Consider the following 17,640-nt stretch of genomic DNA (forward strand, 5'->3'; position numbering starts at 1 on the left):
TCTCAGGGTAATGTTACAGTGAGGGGAGATCTCAGGGTAATGTTACAGTGAGGAGGGATCTCCGGATAATGTTAAACAGGAGGGATCTCAGGGTAATGTTACAATGAGGAGGGATCTCAGGGTAATGTTACAATGAGGGGGGATCTCAGGATAATGTTACAGTGAGGGGGGATCTCGGGGTAATGTTACAGTGAGGGGGGATCTCAGGGTAATGCTAGTGAGGCGGGATCTCAGGGTATGGTACAGTGAGGGGCGATCTCAGGGTAATGTTACAATGAGGAGGGATCTCAGGGTAATGTTACAATGAGGGGGGATCTCAGGGTAATGTTACAGTGAGGGCGGAGTCTCAGGGTAAGGTTACAGTGAGGGGAGATCTCAGGGTTTGGTTACAGTGAGGGGAGATCTTAGGGTAATGTTACAGTGAGGGGATCTCAGGGTAATGTTACAGTGTGGGGGGAGTCTCAGGGTATGGTACAGTGAGGGGCGATCTCAGGGTAATGTTACAGTGAGGGGGGAGTCTCAGGGTATGGTACAGTGAGGGGAGATCTCGGGGTAATGTTACAGTGAGGGGTGATCACCGGGTAATGTTACAGTGAGGGGGAATCTCAGGGAAATGTTACCGTGAGGAGGGATCTCCGGATGATGTTACAGTAAATGGGGAGTCTCAGGGTAATGTTCGTGAGGGGGAATCTCAGGGTAATGTTACACTGAGGAGGGATCTCAGGGTAATGTTACAGTCAGGGGCGATCTCAGGGTAATGTTACAATGAGGAGGGATCTCAGGATAATGTTACAGTGAGGAGGGATCTCAGGGTAATGTTACAATGAGGGAATCTCGGGGTAATGTTACAGTGAGGTGGAATCTCAGGGTAATGTTACAGTGAGGGGAGATCTCTGGGTAATGTTACAGTGAGGGCGGATCTCAGGGTAATGTTACAGTGAGGGGAGATCTCAGGGAAATGCTACAATGAGGAGGGATCTCGGTATTGTTACACAGGAGGGATGTCAGGGTAATGTTACACAGGAGGGATGTCAGGGTAATGTTACTGTGAGGGGTGAACTCGGGGTAATGTTACTGTGAGGCGAGATCTCAGGGTGATGTTCCAGTGAGGGGGCATCTACAGTGAGGAGGGATCTCAGGGTAATGTTACAGTGAGGGGGAATCTCAGGGTAATGTTACAGTGAGGGGGAATATCAGGGTAATGTTACAGTGAGGGGGGAGTCTCAGGGTAATGTTACAGTGAGGGGGAATCTCAGGGTAATGTTACAGTGAGGGGAGATCTCCGGGTAATGTTACAGTGAGGGGAGATCTCCGGGTAATGTTACAGTGAGGGGAGAGCTCCGGGTAATGTTACAGTGAGGGGAGATCTCAGGGTAATGTTACAGTGAGGGGAGATCTCAGGGGAATGTTACAGTGAGTGGAGATCTCCGGGTAATGTTACAGTGAGGGGAGATCTCAGGGTAATGTTACAGTGAGGGGAGATCTCAGGGTGATCTTGCACTGAGCGGGATCTCATTGTGATGTTACACTCAGGGTGGATGTCAGGGTAATGTTACAGTGATGGGGATCTCCGGGTGATGTTACAGTGACTAGGATCTCGGTTATGTTACAGTAAGGGTGGATCTGAGGGTAGTGTTACGTGACGATTGATCTCAGGGTAGTGTTACAGTGAGCAGGGATATCTCAGTAATATTACAGTGGGGGGGATTTCGGTAATGTTACAGTCCTTTGTCAGTGTAGTTGGTGTCTCGTATTGTTATTGAGTGGAATTGCTTCATTGAGAGTTTGTTTAGTGGAGCAGGCTATGTGTAAGTTCAGTTATGAATGTTTAAGAACAGGTTGAAATGGGAAAGTAACAACTTGTTTTTATGCGGCACCTTTATTGCAATTAAATGTCCCAAGACATTCTGTGGACACTATAAAACAAAATATGAATGATTGCCACAGAAGGATCTATTAGGTTAGGTGAGCCAAATCTTGGTCCAAGAGCTAGCTTTCAAGGAGCGTCTTCAAGGAGGAAAGAGATGTAGAAAGGTTTGGTTGAAAAATCCAGAGCATCGCGCCACATAGAGGTAGGTCTAATGTACAACATGAGCTACGAGAGGGACTCGAGGGGAGATGAGCGAAACTGAGGAAGATCCGAGTCGAGGGCTTGGGGGGGGATTATTTGGCAGAAGTTTGGCCCGGTTGACTAAAGGAAGTGAGGTAAGTGGAAGGGCAGAAATTGGGTGGTCTCAATGTTAGTGCCAGAGTTCATGAGATCTTTGCACTTATTGTTGGAGGAAAGAGGGTTGCCGATTTCATACGGCTACTTGCAATAGAGAAAAAAAATTGGCATTTAACTTTTCCTTCTGTGTGATCCTGGAATAGTAAACGGTTTTCTCAGCTGAGCGCAGGACCAGATATTATTTTAATCGCCTCTTTGCTGTTGCTGGGTTAAAATCCTCAATCCAGCAGTTCAAGAAGGTGCACCTTAAGGGTAGTTGGAGATGAGCAACATTTGCTGGCCTAACCAATGATGCTCACATTCCTTGACAGTGTCAAAAAAAGTTGAGGTTGACAGTGAAGACAAAACCTACTTTCTGCCATATCAGTTCGAGGCTACTTTTCTTGACGTGTGGGAGCGGAAATATGAGAGCTGTACCAGGGAGGATGTCCTGGGTGAGAGAGAGCGTAATGTTTTTACTGGGGACTATGGCATCAAAGTGGAGGTGAGAGTGTGGTTGTGTAGATCAGTAGGTGCAGAAATGCCGAGGTGAACAGAGGACCAAAGGCTGAAGAATTGTGACTTGATGGTGCAGTTCTTAGTGAATTGGAGAGAGTTTTTTCCAGGGACGGGTACCAAAGGAGGTAGGATTTGGAGAGGAGGAATTATATTGGTGGAAATAGTATTTTTTTGAATATATTTTATTAGGTTTTCTCCCCATTTAAAAAAAAATGCAACCAACAACAAGAATAGGTGTAAAACGGGTACAGACAGAGTAAATACAAGCAGAACAGTACAGAACAGATTTCGGAACAGGACATTTGAGGGACCAGTCTCGAGCTTAAATGCCAGATCAATCCAACAACGAGATACCACAGTAAGTGGGGAAAAGAGGGCAAGATCATATTAATGCAGAGGGATAACAAGACGGGTCGTACACCGCGAAGTACAGCGATTGAGACTAACAACGAAGTGAATTAAATTGAATTGAAATGAAATGAATTCTCTCATCAAAAGCCCAACAGGAGAAAGTCAGCCGAAGATGTGCCTATGAATTTAATACAGGGGTCACCTAAATTCATTGGATTTAGAGTGGAGAACATATGTCAAAAATTCCATGAGGATACATTCCTGTGCCAGTTTTGAATAGAAGGATATTTGTCACTAATCCAGGAGTTTAGGCTATTCTTATGAGCAGCAAAGGGGTGGAGGTGGTCTTATCTCTGATTAATGGTTTGGGGGTGGCGAGGTGCAAGAACATAAGAAATAGTTGCTGGAGCAGACCAGTTGGCCCATCAATCCTAGTCCAACAAATGAACACGATCAGGACTGAATTTTCAACCTTTCTGCACTGTCCCATATCCCATAATTCCCTTAATACCCAAAAAATCTATCGATTTATCTTGATAAATTTACTGACTGAGCATCACTCCTCTCCTGGCTTGAATATTTCAGATTCACAGCCTTTAGAATGAAGAAATTGCTCCTTGTTTCAATCCTTAATCGCTCATTCTGAGGCTGTGACCCCTTGCTCCAGATTCTCCACTCAAGGAAACATTTTCTCAGCACCTCCCATATCAAGGCCCTTAAGAATTTTATGATTCAATGAGGTCAAGGGAGTGGCGATGCACGTGGGCTGAGGAGTTTAGATGTAGGGAGAGACTGAGGGAGGGTAAGAGGTGGTGAACTCAAGAGGGAGAATGGAATGGAGGTTGAACAAAGAACAAAAAAAAGTGCAGCAGAGAAACAGACCCTTTGGCCCTCCAAGACTGCGCTGACCATGCTGCCCGTCTAAACTAAAATCTTCTAGAGGGTCCGTATCCCTCTATTCCCATCCTATCATGTATTTGTCAAGATGCCCCTTAAACATCGCTATCGTCCCTACTTCCACCACCTCCTCCGGCAGCGAGTTCCAGGCACCCACTACCTTCTGTGTAAAAAAAACTTGCCTCGTACATCTCCTCTAAACCTTGCCCCTCACACCTTAAACCTATGCCCCCTAATAATTAACCCCGCTACCCTGGGAAAAAGTCTCTTATTATCCACTCTGTCCATGCCCCTCATAATTTTGTAGACCACTATCAGGTCGCCCTTCAACCTCCTTTGTTCCAGTGAGAACAAACCAAGTTTATTCAACCTCTCCTCATAGCTAATGCCCTCCATACCAGGCAACATCCTGGTAAATCTCTTCTGCACCCTCTAAAGCCTCCACATCCTTCTGGTAGTGTGGCGGCCACAATGGAACACTACTCCAAATGTGGCCTAACTAAGGTTCTATGCAGCTGCAACATGACTTGCCAATTTTTATACCCAATGCCCCGGTCAATGAAGGCAAGCATGCCATATGCCTTCTTGACTATCTTCTCCACCTGTGTTGTCCCTTTCAGTGACCTGTGGACCTGTACACCAAGATCTCTCTGACTGTCAATACTCTTGAGGGTTCTACCATTCACTGTATATTCCCTACCTGCATTAGACCTTCCAAAATGCATTACCTCACATTTGTCCTGATTAAACTCCATCTGCCATCTCTCTGCCCAAGTCTTCAAACGATCTAAATCCTGCTGTATCCTCTGACAGTCCTCATCACTATCTGCAATTCCATCAACCTTTGTGTCGTCTGGAAACTTACTAATCAGACCAGTTACATTTTTCTCCATACCATTTATATATACTACGGACAGCAAAGGTCCCAGTATTGAACCCTGCGGAACAAGGTTGAAGTCAATGAGCGTGAGAATCGTTCGGTGCGAAGACTGAGAGGAAACCAGAGAAGATACCTAAATGAGAACGTTGGCATTGTACTTTGGGTGATAAAGAACCAAGATTTTAAATAATTTTTGAGGGGGCTGGACAAAGTGAGATGCTCAAAGTACAACTAAGTGCCAGATGAGTAGGGGGACGTACCTGGGTGTGATTTTTTGAGTACAGCCATGTTCCCACAACGATGGTCTAGCCAAGGAAAGTGGTGCCTTGAGTTGGGGGGGTTATCATCTCTCAGCTAGGTTTCCAAGTAGACATAAAGTCAGTACAATCATCCACAATAAGTTCATGGATTGCAAAGGCTTTGTTCATCTGTGAGTAAAACGTCTGCAGTGAGAGGTGAGATGGGGTGGCGGTAGCTGTTCCCACTGGCCTTGTGCAGACGGTCAGCACTGAACCATGAGTTAACAGAGCAAAGGTGGCAAGGTCAGTCTGTAGCCAGCGTACTGGACAGGAGGTTAGATGAGAGCAGTTGGAGTTGCTGCTTGTAAGGCAGCAGCATTGTGTGCCTCGACTGACCTTGACTGAGAATGCCAGGAGAGGGGCAAGGGAAGCTACAGGCTTATTTAAGGAGGAGTCAAGCCTGTGGCAGCATCAGAAGAGTAAAAAGGTGGAGGAGTAATGACCACATCACTTTAAGGGGATAAACATCTGGTGCAGCAGTAAAGCGAAGGGGTCACTAGAAACTGAGCTTCATGCTAATGTGTGGCAGTGGATAATTTGAGTAACAACCCACAATTATAAAAATTTTAAGACTTGTGTTGCCATTTTACTGGGTGTTCAGTATATTTTGTGTTTTGTGGCAGCTCCAATGCCAGCCCGTCAGAGGGAATCCCGATCGCTGGAAGCTACGGTTGCACCCCACAGTCTCTTCCCAAGTTCCAACATCCCTCACACGAATTGCTGAAGGAGAACGGATTCACACAACATGTTTATCACAAGTTCCGCAGGAGATGCCTGAACGGTAGGTGTTAGGAGTTCTGACATCAAGCCCTACTTCAACATGCTCAATAATTTCCTCCAATTAATTGTTGCGAGAACTGAAACCGTTGTTTTCGGTCCCCACCCCAACTATTCCTGAGCTACTGTCTCCCTCTCCCTTGCAGCTGTCTGAAACTAAACCAGACTGTTTGCAATCTTGGTATCGTGCTTTGCCCTGAGATGAGCTTACGAACTTGTTCGCACCGTCACTAAGACCTTCTGTTCCCACCTCCATACTTCACCTGTGCCTCACTTCATCTGCTGCTGAAACCCTCATTCATGCATTTGCGAGGCCTATAGATTTGGCTGTGCCAACACACTTCTGGTTGGTCTCCCACATACTGCCAGCTGCAATCTTGAGGTCATTAGACTCTTGCCCATGTCCTACCTTGCACCAAAGCCTTGCTCACCCTCTTGGTAAAGCAATGTTTTAATTTTGAAATTTCCAGCATTTTCTTTCAATTCATCTTAATAGCTTCGTCCCTCCTGTTGTGTATTTATAGTATTTTCAGTAATTCCTTACCCGCAGCTGAACAGGGACACTTGAATGCTTGTGAAGTCATTGGATTGACTGTGCAAGTAACTGGGTAGTGTAACATAGCAGCCCATAGTGTTAACATCTCCTGAGTAAAGCTCTTAGTTTTTGTTGCAACCTCCACAGTCTCCTAAAATCAATTCTGCAAGCACCACACAAAAAGACTGGCGACAAGGAAGTCAAACAATGTCACTCGAACGATCACAGAAGAAAAAACAATAATGAAAATCGTTGCCACGCAAAAACTGGTGACAAGAGAGTCGCACAACGATTACAGCCACCCGGAAGGAAACGCTGAAAATTCAAATACAATAACTTTGGAGAGAGGTTCGCCATGCACTCTGCCTGAAACAAACTCTGTAGTCGTGAGTAGCAATTGCTCTGCAACAACACGTTTAGAGTTGGAGGCGTTGTAAAGCACACAGAGAAACAGGCTGAGCTCTGGTTGTGCCCTGTTTTGGGAGAAAGGAAGCAACGTAGTGCAAAAAATTCATGGCACATTGTGCACGTGCAGGTCGCTCCATGGAGAAATTGGTGCATGTTTTTGGGGCCGTTGGACCGTTTGATGAGAATACAGAACGATGGAGCTGGTATACAGAATGGTTTGATTATTTAGGTCAAGCTAACAAGATAGCGGTAAATATAAAAGCCCCAGCATTCCTGAGCATTATGAAGGGGGAAGCATTAGGGGTATGCTGCCAGAAAGCCAGGCACAAAACCTATGAAGAAATAGTGGAAACTTTCCAGGTCTACCATTTGCCAAAATCTCTAATCATCGCAGAAAGACTTAGGTTTCATAAGTGAAAGCAACAAGAAGGGGAATTGTTTGCAGTTTGTAGCTACACTGAAAAGATTGTCTGAATACCGTGAATTCGGACATGTATTAAACAATACCATTCGAGATAGACTAGCCTGTGGGTTAAGGAGCGAGGCAATTCAAAAGCGCTTGCTAACCAAAAGCAACATGACTTCAAAGAAAGCCTTGGAAGTTGCTGTATCCAATGGAATTAGCAGCCAAAGAAGCTCAAAAGTTTGAGTTCAAATACAAAAATTCACACGGTATTGGCTGAAACCCAAAATCAAACACTTGCACGTGCCATAGGTGTGCTAAAATTGGACATTCAGCAGCAGATTGATGATACTTGGACATCATTAAGAAATTGGGCAAAAGGACCACATTGAACACGCGCATGTTGGAAAAAGAAACAAACTTCAGGTAAAAGTTGCAAAAAGGAAGAGCTGAATAAATTAAATGGCAAACCGGAAAAGGTTCCATGTAGTCCAAAAATGATTTGAGGAGAGATTCGATTCACAGTCTGAAGACCTAGATGGGTTGTTGTTCAATGTATTAGCTATTGCTGGTGCTACAAATGGGTACTCTCCACTGAACAGCCAGTATAGATGGTTGATGGAGGTGGATACTGAGGCAGCGGTCCCACTGGTGTTGGAGACTATTTACAAAGAAAAACTGATATATCTCTCTGAAACCCTTGAAGTTAGTGTCAAAATTTACACTGGAGAAGTGGTTCTGTTGAGGGGTCATGTTGATGTAAGAGTACTATTGAATGGGCAGATGGCAGATTTCTCCTTGCACTTAGTCAAAGGAAATTATCCGGCACTGATTGGAAGAACGTTGTTGGAAAAAGATCCGGTTAAATTGGGCTGGAGTAAGCCTCATGACAGATTCCAAATCCGGTCTTAGGAAAACTGATGAAACAGGACATTGGGCGCGATTCTCCGCCCCCCACGACGGGTCGGAGAATAGCGAGAGGGGCTTCCCGACATTTTTCCTGACCTCCCGCTATTCTCTCTCCCCCACGACACGAATCGCTGCTCGCCGTTTTTTTTACGGCGAACAGCGATTCTCCCCTATCCGATGGGCTGAGTTCCCAGGCCTTTACGGCCGTTTTCACGAACGCAAACACACCTGCTCTCACCGTTCGTGAAAACGGCCGCAATGTGCCGTTCTGGAGAACCATGGCACCGATTGGCACGGCCGCACCGATCGCGGGCAGAGGGTCCGAATCCCGCGCACTCTTTGTTCCTCCGCCGCCCCGCTGGCTCAGTCCGCGGGGCGGCTGAGGGGCATGACAGCCCGCGCATGCGCGGGTTTCACGCATATGCATGATGACGTCATCCGCGCATGCGCGGGTTGGAGCCGTCCAATCCGCGCATGCGCGGCTGACGTCATCGTGCGCGTCAGCCGCCGTTACCCTTGGCGCGCGGGCTTAGCGAAGTTCGCTAAGCCTGCGATGCCGAGGTTCACGGGGCCCCGCTGCTAGCCCCGACCGGGGAGCAGAATCGGGTCCCGGGAGGGGGCGCGGAGGCTGCCGTGAAACACGGCCAGTTTCACGGCAGCCTTCACGACTCTCCGCATTTGCGGAGAATCACGCCCATTGTTTTCAACAGGGATGTGGGCAGTATGAAGAGTATCTCAGTAAAGTTGATAATCAAAGAAGTGAGTCAGGCAAAATGCTTAAAGGCTAGTTGCTGTTGTTGGCACACATGTATACAATCAAATATCATCAGCCAAGTCTTCATGCTAATACAAATAGTCTTTCCAGTTCCCTTTACCAGGTAGCCTGTTGATAAGTAATTCAAAGATGTTCAGGTTAGGTGAATTGGCTGTGATCAATAGGGCATTGGAGTGGGCCGAGGTAGAATGCTCTTTCAGAGAGTCAGTGCAGACTCAGTGTACTGAATGGTCGCCTCCTGCATTGCAGGGATTCTGTAGTTTGTGTTGAAACATTTTCTAATTCAAGCAGGTAGGTAGATAATATTCCTATAACCACAGGGCAAGTAAAGGCGTACAGCCTAGGTGACCCACTCTTTTCTGAGGAAATGGACATGGTGCTTTGAGGCAAGACCTCAGGAGTAAACCCTGAGTTAAAGCCGTATTCCACCTGAAGACTAACGCTACCCATATAGGCAGGATGTCTCCTCTGGGGAATGAGAGTCATAAAATTACAAAAACCTGTATTGAACCAATTACACAAAAGCCATTGTGGTATTGGGAGAAAGAAGAAGATAGTGAGGAGCTATTTGTGCTGACCTGGTTTAGATACTGAAATAGAGAAAGAAGAATATATTTGTCTTGCACGAAAGTGCAAATCCTGCAGCCTTTAGCACCGTTGCAGCGGCGGACATGGCCAGAAGAGGCTTGGCAATGGGTACAAATTAATTACGCAGGACCATTTGAAGGGCGCATGTATCTCATTCTAGTTGATGCTCATTCAAAATGGCCAGAAGTTGTCATTGGAGAAGACATTCGAGGAATTGAGAGAAATCTTCAGATTGGTGAGTGATGATGGACAACAGTTTATATCTCAAGAGTTTGAAAACTTCTTGAAGGAGAATGGAATACAACGCGCAAGGTCTGCACCATACCATCCTCCTACAAATGGATGAGCTGAATGTTTTGTGCAAACAAAAAAGCACATGTTAAACGTAACCAAAGATCAAGGTTTATTGACCAAAAGCTTGAATCAATTCCTGCTCCCTCAACAACCCAAGTTTCTCCAGTCTTGCTAATGGTTAAGCATCAACTATGTACAGCATGCGACTTACTAAGACCACCAGAGACAAAATAAGTCCTCCAGAAAAAGCAACAGGATCAGGTCATACGGCGGCAAAACAAAGCAAGATGTGTTTTTCGTCAGGGACAAGATGTTCTGGCAAGAAACTATACTACAGGTGTAAAATGGATTCCTGCCACCATCATAGTGCAGACCAGACCATTCTCCTACACCGTCTAAGTCCGAGAGGATGTAATTTGGAGGAGGCATGCGGATCAACGTTTGGTGACCAATCAATTCACCAGAGGCAGAAACGACGAGTCGAAATCCAGCTGTGCTGAGACGTGACCTGGACCTTCCCAAAACACCTGACACAAACTGTACCTCAACAGCCAAACACTGAGTCAACCTCCGATCATAACTTTGACTCCAGTTAAAACAACCGCTGACGGCGTTCAAACCAAGGAAAAGACATAGAGGTTGCAGCAAGTACTTGGAAGCAGATGCTGAGGCTTGCTGACAAGGGAACAACAACCTCCAAAGTGTCTGACTTATTGACTGTTAATTGATTGATTGTGTTATACTGTTTAAAGTGTTGGGGCAAGTTTGATTTAAAGGGGGAGGAAATGTTGTGTATTCATAGTATTTTAAGTGATTCCTTACCAGCACCCTTGCAGCTGAATAGAGGCATTATATGTGAATGCTTGTGCGATGTCATCGGCCGTTTGCGAGGATAACTGGGCAGTATAGCATCGCAGCCTGTAGTATTAACATCTGAATAACGCTCTTCGTTTTTGTTGAACCTTGACAGCCTCCTAAAGTAATCCCGCGAACACCACACCTCCCACCATCACTGTATATATATCCCCCCCCCCCGTCTGAGATTTTGGTGTTCATCTAATTCTGATTTTTTGACATCCCTCTTATTAATCAGTCCTGCGCATTTAGTTCTCTAAGCTTTAGATTTCCCTCCCTAAACCTTAACTATCTCCCTTTCCTCTTTTAAGATGCTCCTTAAAACATGTCTCTTTAGGGCAGCGCGGTGGCGCAGTGGTAGCACTGCAGTCTCATGGCGCCGAGGTCCCAGGTTCGATCCCGGCTCTGGGTCACTGTCCGTGTGGAGTTTGCACATTCGCCCCGTGTTTGCGTGGGTTTCGCCCCCACAACCCAGAGATGTGCAGGGTAGGTGGATTGAACACGCTAAATTGCCCCTTTCATTGGAAAAATGAATTGGGTACTCTAAATTTATTTTTAAAAAACATGTCTCTTTGACTAACTTTTGGTCATCTGACCCAGCATTTCCTGATGTGGCTGGATGTCACATTTTGTTTTATAATGCTCCTGTGAAGCACCTTGTGACAATTTATTACTTTGAAGGTGCTCTATAAATACAATTTTTTGTTGACTATCTTCATAGCAACATCTCTAGTACTTCAAGGACACACAAGGTGCCAATCAGCCACCCAGACCGCAACTCGCTGGGCTTGAACCTTGGCTCTTGCTGACTAAACCGACTCAAGTGGAACAATCTTGGAGACTATGATAGTCTTTCTGGGCTTGGGGCAGGAGTGGTGAGGAAATCAGTTGCAATTCCTGCTAGCTATTTGACGATCTTTGTATGGACATTGGATAAGGATAATGATTGGGCTTGAGTTGTGGAGTTGCCACAGAGGGGTAGCATGTCCACAGTCACTGCTTAGGCTCACACATGATACACTGGTGACATGGGTGAGGCTAGCAGTGTCTCAGCAAGAGGTATGGTGCTCCATGAGAGGATGGGCGAAAACGGAGAGGCAACCCAATAAATCCTGCAAGGTGTAAGCAGATCCATTGGGGCAATTTCAAATTGGGATCTAGTTTCCATCAGCTGAACACCATCTCCCAGATGTGTGTTGTCTCTCTTGCAGAGAGTTGGCAATGCAAATGTTGCTGCACAGGGAGAAATGGTTCACCGGATTCTCTAGGATTTGTATTGTTGCCTTTGTGGCTATCCTTTCAATCTCAAATAACATAAGAAACCCAATTATAGAAGGTGCACATTTTAAATTAAACACACATTTTCCAAGTTTGTAATGTGATGCGTCAATCCTGTGAGCTTCCCGTGGTTCAGATTGTTAAGATGTGTCTCCCAGATGTGGTTAATTTCCAGATATCTGATATTGTCATTGCTCTGCTGTTTGCTTCGCCTTTTGATTCCTTGTTTTCTCACTTACAGAACGCAAGAGGTTGGGAATAGGGCAGTCTCAGGAAATGAACACACTCTTCCGATTCTGGTCATTCTTCCTAAGAGATCATTTCAACAAGAAGATGTACGAAGAGTTCAGACAGTTATCTGTTGAGGATGGGGAAGAAGGATATAGGTAACTATATGCACCTGTGATTCATCTAAACAATGACAGGATCATTCCTTGGACTCAATCTAGCCGTTGCCTTATTTATTGCCTTATTACTCACTTAGCTAAAAGACACAGAATCATAGAATCCCTACAGTACAGAAAGGCCATTCGGCCCATCAAGGCTGCACCGACTCTCCGAAAGAGCACCCCACACAGGCCCACTCCCCCACTCTATCCCTGTAACCCCACATAACCTTTGGACACTAAGCAGGGCAATTTAGCGCGGCCAATCCACTAACCTGCACATCTTTGGACTATGGGCGGAAACTGGAGCCCCCGGAGGAAATCCACGCAGACAGAGTGAAAGTGCAAACTCCACAGAGAGCAACCCGAGGTCGGTATTGAACCGGGGTCCCTGGCGCTGTGAGTCAGCAGTACTAACCATTGTGCCGCCCCAGAGCACTCTACCTAGGTCCACTCTCTCGCCCTATCCCTGTAACCCCACCTAACCTGCACATCTTTTGACAATAAAGGGCAATTTTTGTATGGCAAATCCACCCAACTGTTGGACTGTGGGAGGATAGTGGAGTACCCAGAGAAAACCCGCACAGAAACGGGGAGAATGTGCAAACTCCACACAAACAGTCGCCCAAGGCCGGAATTGAATCCAGGCCCCTGGCACTATGAAGCAGCAGTGCTAACCACTGTATCACCTTGCTGCCCCAGCTCCTTGGGGAGGCATTTTTCCGCCATGTTTCCCAGTGATAAAGTTGGCTAAAGTAGATTGAGAAGCTATTTACAATCTGTCAATGACATAGATGAAGAGATCAGGTGTAATATAATCCAAGTTTGCTGACGATGCAAAGTCAGGTGGGAAAGCAAACTGTGGGAGGCCACAAAGAGGCTGTAAAGGGATACAGAGAAGGTTATGTGAGTGACAAGAAGATGACAAATGAAATATGAATCCTGAAAGATGTGCTGTTAGGTAATTTGGACATTCTGAATTCTCCCTCCATGTTCCTGAACAGGTGCCGGAATGTGGCGACTGGGAGCTTTTTCCAGTAACTTCATTGCAGGGTTAATATAAGCCTACTTGTGACAATAAAGATTATTATAATTATAGGTGGGGGAATTGTGAAGTCCCAGTTTATAAGAAGCGATAGAGATCTTTTAAATGATGGAAGACTGAAATATGTTGGTATTTTGAGGGACTTGGGTGTCCTTGTTCACAAATAACAGAAAGTTAACATGTCGGTATTGCAAGTAATTAAGGAAGCAATTGGCCTGTTTGCCTTTACTGCAAAGAGTAATGAAGTATTGCTACAATTATCTAGAGCCTTGGTGAAACCATGCATGTACTCTGTACAGTTTTGGTTTCTTTTTCTTAGAAGGATAGTCTTGCATAAGGAGAGCAGCGGAGTTTCAGTAGACTGATGTGTAGGAAGAAGGGATTGTTTAATGAGGCGAGATCGAGTCGGCTATATCTATTTTCCTTAGAATCTAGAAGAATTCGAGGTGATCACATTAAAACATATACAAAAATTGAAAAAGCCTGGCAGGAATTTTAAGCACGGATGAGAATTTTAAATTGGAGGTGTTCGAGGGGCAGTACATTACATAGAATAATGCAGAACAAAAAGAGACCATTGGGTCCATCTCTGTGCTGGCACTTTGAAACAGCTCTCCAATTAGTCCTACTTGCCTGCTCTTCCTACTGCACTGAAAAATATTGCTATTTACCACCTTTTCAGTCAGTACATTCCAGATCGCAATAAATCACTGTGAAAAAAATGATCATCTTCTGAGTTTGTGCCAGTCATTCCAAGGGGCGGTACAGTGGTTAGCACTACTGCATCACAGCGCCAGGGACTTGGGTTCAATTCCAACCTTGGGCCACTGCTCTGTGCATTCTGTCCGTGTCTGCGTGGGTTTCATTCGGGTTCTCCGGTTCCCTGTCTCAGTCCAGAGAAGTGTGTGTTAGGTGGATTAGCCATGCTAAATTGCCCCGTAGTCTCCAGGGATGTGCAGGTTAGGTTGTGGGGTTACGGGGATGGGCCAGGGTGGATGTGTGGGAGTGAACATGGGTAAGAGTGCTCTTTCAAAGGCTTAGTGCAGAGTCAATGGGCCAAATGGCCTCCTTCTGCATTATAATAATAATCTTTATTATTTTCGCTTACATTAACACTGCCATCAAATTACTGTGAAAATCCCCTAGTCGCTACACTCCGGCCCCTGTTCAGGTACGCTGAGGGAGAATTAAGAATGTCCAAATTACCTAACAGCATGTCTTTCGGGACTTGTGGGAGGAAACCGGAGCACCTGGAGGAAACCCACGCAGACACTGGGAGAACATGCAGACTCCGCACAGACTGTGATAGTGATTCTACCATAAATCTATGTCCTCTGAGTACTAAGTCTCCTATCAGTGGAGCAGTAAATAGAGCAAATCTTTCAAAGGCCATCATAATTTTAAATATCTCTGCTATGCATGTCTTTTGCTTGAAGATCAGCCTTTGCTTCCCCAGTCTCTCCACATGACTAAAGTCCTTCTGCTGCAGTTCTCTGCACCCTAGGCAATGAGACCCTTCCGAAAGCGTGCCAACTAGAATTGCATGCAATTACTCCAGCTGAAACCTAACCAGTGTTTTATAAAGGGTTAACAAAACTTCCTTGTTTTGTGTCCCTGTTGATAAAATCAAGGATTCCATGAGCTTTTTCTAAAGGCCTTCCCAGCGTGTTCTGCCACCTTGGCATTTATGCACAGACATTGCAGTTTCTCTTTTTTCTGTTCATTCATGGGACATGATGATCGCTGACAAGGCCAACATTTGTCACCTGCCCCTAATTGCCCTTGAGAGCATTTAAGGGTCAGCTGCATTGCTGTGGTGGGCCTGGATGGACATGTAGGCCAGACCAGATATGGATAAGCGGATTTCCTTCCCTGAAGAATATTAGTGAACCAATGGGTTTTAATGACAATCTGTGATAGTTTGATGATCACTATTTTTGAGACTAACTTTCAGTTCCAGATTTTTTTATTAATTAAATTTTGAATTCCCATGATATGCCATGGTGGTATTCGAACCCTGGTTCCGAGACCATTAGCCTGGGCCTCTGGATTATTAGTCCAGTAACGTTACCACTACGCTACCATCTCCTGAATTTCTATGTCCCTACAATCGCCTTAACAGTATACTATTGTTAAAATCTATAATTTCACACGTCTTTATTGCATTTCACCTAACATCCTAAAGTCGGTTGCTATCTTCATTGTTTATCAAGATCTGCATCACTTCAAGTTTGGTAATTATTCCCTGCATATCATGCAATGCTTTTTACAGGGATATTTTTTTCTATTTTAATATGACAGAGTAATGACCACTTTGCTACAAGGAGGCAGTCCACGCATGACTCTAGTTCTCATTCTAAATAGTGTTTGAATGAACAAGTGAGATAAATCTTCACTTCTGCACTGCCTTTCAGGTTTAAAGAAATTCCAAAGCAGTTTAGTAAGACCAGGAAGTGGGTGGGGGAAGAGAGCTGTGCATGGGGGGGGGGGGGGGGGGGGGGGGTCGCACTTTTCATTATTAACTAAAATTTTGTGATTGTTGTGCTGTTGGAAGTTTGTGCTATTGCATCTGTGGTACTCACTACCTCCTGTCCCAGCACAATGTGTGAGAGTACGGCAGCGTTTATCTCTGGTTCTTCCAAACCGTTATCACCATGTTCATCTTTTTTCCATAGATACGGTCTAGAGTGCCTTTTCAGATATTATAGCTATGGCCTTGAAAGGAAATTTAGACCGGAGATCTTCAAGGATTTCCAGGAAGAAACCATCGCAGATTATGAAGCAGGTATGGCGTTCCTCCATCAAAACTATTCTAGTGCTTTAAATCAACTTTCCTTTGTGCTGGAAATAGTGATGGATGCCATGTGTGGCTATCAGTTTTTGAGATATCATGCACTTTTAAGTTTTTAATTGCTGCATAAATTCTCATGAACTCAGAAGGCAGGGTCTGTGTTGAACCAACAACTTACAAGTGAGGCAGCCGCCGAGAAAATTAGATGCTTAAAAGCAAAACTTTCAGTACCTAAAGGGATAACCAATGCTAAAACGTGGTACATTGAATAAAAGATCTTCCCTCCTGAACCTGCACGCCTCAGGATTCCTTAGCACCCTGAGTTAAGATGGGGAAATGGTGCGGTTGGGTGTTTCTTGCTGATCAATGCCATGATTTGGCCCAGCTGTGAAGCCCTAATGCTCAAAAATCTGCCATTACAGGGCAGCATGGTGGCCTAGTGGTTAGCACAACCGCCTCACGGCACTGAGGTCCCAGGTTCGATCCCGGCTCTGGGTCACTGTCCGTGTGGAGTTTGCACATTCTCCCCGTGTCTGCGTGGGTTTCGCCCCCACAACCCAAAAACGTGCAAGCTAGGAGGATTGGCCACGCTAAATTGCCCCTTAATTGGAAAAATGATTGGGTACACTAAAAAAAATTTTTTTAATCTGCCATTACTGGGTTCACTGGGCTGACAGTGCGATTATTGTTGTAGCTTTCAGGCCACTATGACGGGATTGCCCAGCCTTGCGAATCCAGGTCCTGACTGGAGGGAGAAGGGCTTAAAATATGGCTGCAGCATCTGCCTCCCCCCAAAAGAATATATCAGTTGTGCTTGATCATTGATTTATCTCACGATAATTTTTACATACTTGCAAATTATTAGATTGAGTGTGTTAAGAGTGAATATATCATATACCAGTGGTTGGTTTTAACATTTTAGGTTTAGCATGTTTAGATTTAGCACATTAATGGTTGGATTTGTCCCCGTGCTTAGTTTTAACATATTTATGGTTAGGTGTAGCAAGATGGTGATTGGTTTTAGTAAGTTATTTATTACATTTAGTTTACTCGTAGTTATGTTTTCTTGGTGATTCGATAAGCAAGTTTGTTTAACCATTGGTTATATTGTGCATGCTGTTTAGGGCCGGATTTAGTACGTTGGTGATGAGATCTAATGCATTCGTGGCTAATTTTCGTCGAAGTTTGCACATGGTAGTTAGTTTGACCGTGATAGTGGTTAGATTTGGGGCATTACTGGTTAGATTAAGGATGTTACTGGTTAGTTTTAATTTGTTAATTATATATATTTTGCAGATAGACACAAAAGGTAGTAGAATTCTGCAATTCACTCGCCAAAAGGCTGCAGGTGTTCAGGGTCAGTTGGAGCTTTTAAGACAGGTGACAGATTTTTGTTGGGTAAAGGAATCATGGGATATGGAGAAGAGGCGGGTAAATTATGTAC

At 45.0% G+C, this 17,640-nt stretch overlaps 1 protein-coding gene across 8 annotated transcripts in view; it reads left to right on the forward strand.

Annotated features, from left to right (window-relative positions):
- The window catches only part of larp1 (La ribonucleoprotein 1, translational regulator), a 206,535-nt gene that overhangs the window by 168,129 nt on the left and 20,766 nt on the right, over window positions 1–17,640 (forward strand). For all 8 annotated transcript variants that reach the window (XM_038796170.1, XM_038796165.1, XM_038796168.1 and 5 more), the window contains 3 exons: window positions 5,776–5,933; window positions 12,216–12,360; window positions 16,081–16,190. In XM_038796170.1, the coding sequence (XP_038652098.1) occupies window positions 5,776–5,933; window positions 12,216–12,360; window positions 16,081–16,190 (413 nt within the window). The remainder of the gene's footprint in view (window positions 1–5,775; window positions 5,934–12,215; window positions 12,361–16,080; window positions 16,191–17,640) is intronic.

Source organism: Scyliorhinus canicula, chromosome 4 (genome assembly GCF_902713615.1).
Source record: "Scyliorhinus canicula chromosome 4, sScyCan1.1, whole genome shotgun sequence".
NCBI lineage: Eukaryota > Metazoa > Chordata > Chondrichthyes > Carcharhiniformes > Scyliorhinidae > Scyliorhinus > Scyliorhinus canicula.